The 4836-nt window shown below is 43.4% G+C and overlaps 1 protein-coding gene across 1 annotated transcript; it reads right to left on the bottom strand.

Moving 5' to 3' along the window:
• Positions 1–932: 932 nt before the first annotated feature.
• LOC138504515 (uncharacterized) lies at positions 933–3996 on the bottom strand. The gene is made up of 2 exons (XM_069625062.1): positions 1571–3996; positions 933–1464 (listed from the first exon to the last, which is right to left on the bottom strand). Exon 1 carries the CDS (start codon positions 3868–3870, stop codon positions 2656–2658), a length of 1215 nt encoding a protein of 404 aa, XP_069481163.1. The 5' UTR covers positions 3871–3996; the 3' UTR covers positions 933–1464; positions 1571–2655.
• Between the last annotated feature and the right edge of the window lie 840 nt (positions 3997–4836).

Genomic DNA, 4836 nt, shown 5'->3' with positions numbered 1-4836 from the left:
CTTGCCCTGGTTGCTGGCAATTGCATTGGCTCAAAAAGCAGTAACCGAGCATCCAGCCTTATTTATTTATTTATTTGTTTATTTGTTTATTTATTTAACGCCCCTTACCCGGAGGTATCTAGGCGTGTCTACCCTTGATGTGCAAGCAGATGTAGCGGGAGAGCTTGAATAGACTGTGTTTCAGAGTCCACAGAGCAAGATGTGCTGTACAGTGGCAATAGTTAGGACACTCTATTGTGATTGATTCAGCCATAGTACACATAGATATGACTCACACAGGGGTGAGTGATAGCCTAAAGTAGCAGAATCAGGTGGGGACATGTAAGCAGCTGTACAGTATGAGTTGGCTTGTCATCGCTTCTTTGACACACTCCTTGTAGCTTTTTCTGCTTTGTCTAGGCCCAAAGACAGGGAACCCCAGCCTCGATAGGATTGCCAGCAGAGGTGTTGCTAGGGGAGGGGGGCACTCAGGGGGCTATAGCCCTGGGTCTTTTGGTTGTAACCCCAGATAAAAGCGCAAGTGCTACAATCTCAATGCTACCTAGCCCCGAGTCCCGCAAGTCCCGACATTAGCTTAGCCTCTGATCTTTTCCAGACCTAGCAACACCCTTGATTGCCAGAAGAGTTATTGTCGTACTGCAGGTGAACAAGTGCATAGGAAAGGCATGTGTAGGGCCATGCCAGGGCACGGATTGATGGAGCTCATCCATGGAAGCAAAGGCAGGAGTGCTGCACAGGTTAATGATAAGGCACAGAGGGCAAAGACTCTGGCGCTACCATGAGCCTGGATCTAGGGTACTCAATGTACTGGCCCGTGGAGGGTGTGCTCTGGAAAAAGGAAAGGGGATTTGCTGGAAATCACCCCAATTTTAGAAGTGGCCTTGTTCATCCATAACTTAAATATGGAGGAAGCCCGGTATACAGTTGACTGACATAAGTTAGCAACGTATACTCTGTCTGTGTCCGGGGGGACAAAGATCTGTAGTTATGGTGAAGACAGAGCTAAAGTGTAGATGCCACACATTTACAGGACTCCCAGAATCGGGAGACCACACAAGGACCAGTCGTTATTAAAAAGAGATAAACATCAAATTTAATAGGTTCAGAGTCTAAAAAGTGATTAAATAATGTGGTCCACAACACATACAATTCATAAACAGAGTAACAGAAAAACAAACAGGCGTTACGTGACAGGCTAAAATTTAGCTGATTTACAATGTATCATACTGTAGACACATTCAATGTCTGTAGGTACATTTTAACAAATAGTGTACCATACCCTCCACTGGTTAGGTTTAGTTAAGACAAACAATTAATAACTCTGGTGAGAAATACAGAGTATTAGCTCGACATGTTTCAGTTCCTACAATTATTATGGAACATTCATCAGGAGGTATATGATTAACCACGTAACCAGGACAACAATCAGTAGACAACTAATAACATTCGCGGAATTCGTGGCATCTATAAGATAAAAGACAAAACGCAAAACATAAACTTACAATTAGCAATTCATGTTGCAAGTTCAAAATTCATGAACTACGGAATCAAAAAAGAGGGGAATAGATACCTCCATTGATGCCGCGTGGGTGCTCTCTACTCGAGAAGTAGTAGGCGGTATGGGACCGAAAATCGTTCCTACCTAGAGTAAAAATACATACACATGAGCGCTAAAAAGTAGCTCATTAACAAAAGCAGGAAACGTGCTAAAGCTTAGCAACTAATGACATAAGTGTAAAGTGTGAACCATCTAGAGATGGAAGTATAGACAGAGAGAGTCTAATGTGGTAAAATGAACAAACATGTCCACAGGGTGCCTCCTACGTAGCTCCGAGCTGTAGTGCATTGGGTAGCTCTAATCAAAAAAGATTCATCAAAGCGTGACACGGTGTCTCGTGCTACACCGTTAATAGGCCCTGAAGTAAGAGAATTGGGCGACTAGAGTGGCAGAAAATTAGTAAATGCCGCCATTGGAAACCAAGCAAGTCATATATCAACGGCGGACCCCAAACAGGGAATCAGTGTGCATCTAGCCTTACCTACGAAATGTAAATAGCAGTGCCGGGCGAGAACGGATCTGGCAAACGGCTCCAGGAATAGACGCTGCAACCAGCGATAAGTGCTGCAAGGTTAGTACAGCGAGCACCGTGTTCTGGGGAGATAACAGGGTCATTAGGCTGGATGACCGGTGCTTGAACGGTAGTCATGGAGACAAAGTGGTCCTACAACTATGTCTGGCCAGGAAGAGAGCAAGCAGACCAACGTAGTTCTGAACGGCCGCCATCTTGGAGTGGCAAGAGCCGGTCGCAGAGCAAAAACAGAACTCATGAGTGCTAACAAGATAGACATACGGGGAAGCTGTTGGGGATAGTACCAAAACTATAACAGTTCTTAAAAAAGCTACTCCAAAGAGCAAGAGGACCGTATAAAGATAATAGAATAAATTATCTGTAAATATACTCATTAGGGAGAATACAGCTAGTATGTAGAGAGATAAGGGTAAACAATTATCCTTATAGGTGTACAGTGCATGGTAAACAGTGTAACAAATAATACAGCTACCAATATTAGTCCTGAGAACTCTGAGGTACCTCGTACACACAATACAGAGATAGCAGAAAAAAAGATCAAAGAAATGGTCAAAAAAACAGGCAATTAGATATTGTACCATTCGACAGAGTCATTGAGACCCCTGATATCACTCTGCAAAGTATAAATCATCTTTTGTTCCATAGTAAACAATTTTTTCTCACGGGTGGCATAATTAGAACCTTTGAGTGATAACAGTATTGTCCATTTAAAGTCTTCATAGTGATGTTTCAGAAGATTGAAGTGCTTCACCATTGGGGCATTTTCAGTCCTGTTTTTAAGACAGCTCCGGTGTTCCATGATCCGAACTTTAGCCTTGCGAGTTGTTTTCCCCACATAATGCAGTCCGCATTTACAAGTGATCAGATATACCACAAATTCTGTGTTACAGTTAGTTAAATTTTTTTGTGTCCAGAGCTTTGAGAGTCCAACATCAATATTTTTAGTTACAGAGGTCAATTTGCAGACCCCGCATGAACCACAAGGGTAATGACCGGTGGGTTCAGGTAGACCCCATAGAGTGGTCAATCTGGGTTCCTGGATAGGGATGGATTTAAGTTTGCTATTACTCACTCTGTTGCCTATCGTTGTGCTTTTTTTATAAGCAAAAATTGGCATGTTCATAGTTGGAGAGGAGGATTGAAAGATTTTCCAATTCTTCTTAATGATGTTGGTAATATCAAAGCTCTGGTTAGAAAAGGTACTCACACAAACAATCCGATCATCTTTAGGTTTGACTGGTTTAGGTTCTAATAATGCCTCTCGATTGTTATTGAAAGCCCTTTTGGCTGCTTTTTGCACCAGTTTCTTAGGGTACCCTCTCTGTCTCAGTTTTTTTGCAAGGGTGTCGGCCTCCGCCTCATAAGTTTCTTTAGTAGAGCTATTCCTTTTCAGGCGTAGAAACTGCCCAAAGGGGAGGTTGTCACGAAGATGTTTAATGTGGTGACTGGAGTACTCTAGAAGGGAGTTTTTATCGGTAGGTTTATGATAGGGCTTAATTTTCAGGACTCCATTCGAAGCAAAAATGGTTAGATCCAGAAAGTTAGTGAGCTCGTTGCTAGACGTCATAGTAAACTGGAGGTGAGGGTTACGGTTATTAAGCCAGTTGAAAAAGTTGTTAGCTTCAGTCAAGGTGCCTCTCCATATGACCAGGATATCATCAATGTACCGACTCCATTTCACAATGTTATTATTGTAGGGATTAAGATTACTATAGATGTTACTTTTCTCGAAAGTCTCTACATATAAGTTCGCAACACTCGGGGCCATGGTAGCACCCATGGCAGTCCCTTCCGTTTGTTGAAAAATCCTACCGTTGAACTCAAAATAGTTGCGTTTCAACGCCAGTTCGACACACCACAAGATAAAGGACGTGGGAACCGGATCCTTGTCAGTACGGCCCAGAAGTATTTCTTCAATCGCCTCTAAAGATGCTTGCTGAGGAATATTGGTATAAAGAGATATGATGTCAAAGCCGAGTAGCAAACGGTAGTAGTTCATCCATAGCCAGAATAGAAAGACGTTGGCCCTCATTATATGTTTGTCAGTATCCCGCCGGTACTACAGGTGGGATACCCGGCAAATTGTGCCACCATCTCCGCCGCTTGATATCCCAGTATTACCAGGATATTACGGGCAGTGAAGACGGCGGTAACCCCCCATTCCAATAGGACTTGCAGTCACTTTGCACTGCAAAAGTCTTTGCGCCGTGAGTTAGGCCCATTGAGCATGGTGAAAAGAGTACTTTTGGATTGCAATGTGACTTTGCTCTGCAAAAATACACTTTGCACAGCTCTGCGAATTAGGCCTGTTTCAACATGTTTGCTGGCAGTGCAAAGCCACTTTGCACCATGCTAAATGTTCCATGAATTAGGCCCATAGTGTGGTCTTTTGTTTCTGATATGAGTCAATGCTAAAGATTGCAAACTTGACCTGATCCGGATCTGTTGGCGACTAAACATAGGCTGTAGTCTCGTTTTCTGAGTGGGGGCATAACTTGGCCGGCACCCTCTAGTTCTCGAGAGTCCCTATAAGCAGGAGTTGAAATGTGGGTTTTAAGAGGGTTTGGGATGAGGGCGTGGCTCCGAAAGAAGATGGGGAGCGAGCCACTGGAGCAAGTACCAAAAAAACACCTCTAACTAAACTGTTTCCCCAATCAACTGCCGACTGCAGTAACGATTGTTGCTTGGGCTGTGCGTGGAAAGGTCACAGCAATACTGCAGTTTAAGCAAGAAAGCAAATTAAAAC

The sequence above is a fragment of the Ambystoma mexicanum genome, chromosome 11 (genome assembly GCF_040938575.1).
Source record: "Ambystoma mexicanum isolate Mex_15411 chromosome 11, UKY_AmexF1_1, whole genome shotgun sequence".
Classification (NCBI taxonomy): domain Eukaryota; kingdom Metazoa; phylum Chordata; class Amphibia; order Caudata; family Ambystomatidae; genus Ambystoma; species Ambystoma mexicanum.
This window is presented reverse-complemented; position numbering and strand designations above follow the sequence as displayed.

What these genes read in the sequence shown, in the direction of transcription:
- LOC138504515 (XM_069625062.1), bottom strand. Translation starts at nt 3,870, where the DNA reads ATGGGTGCTACCATGGCCCCGAGTGTTGCGAACTTATATGTAGAGACT.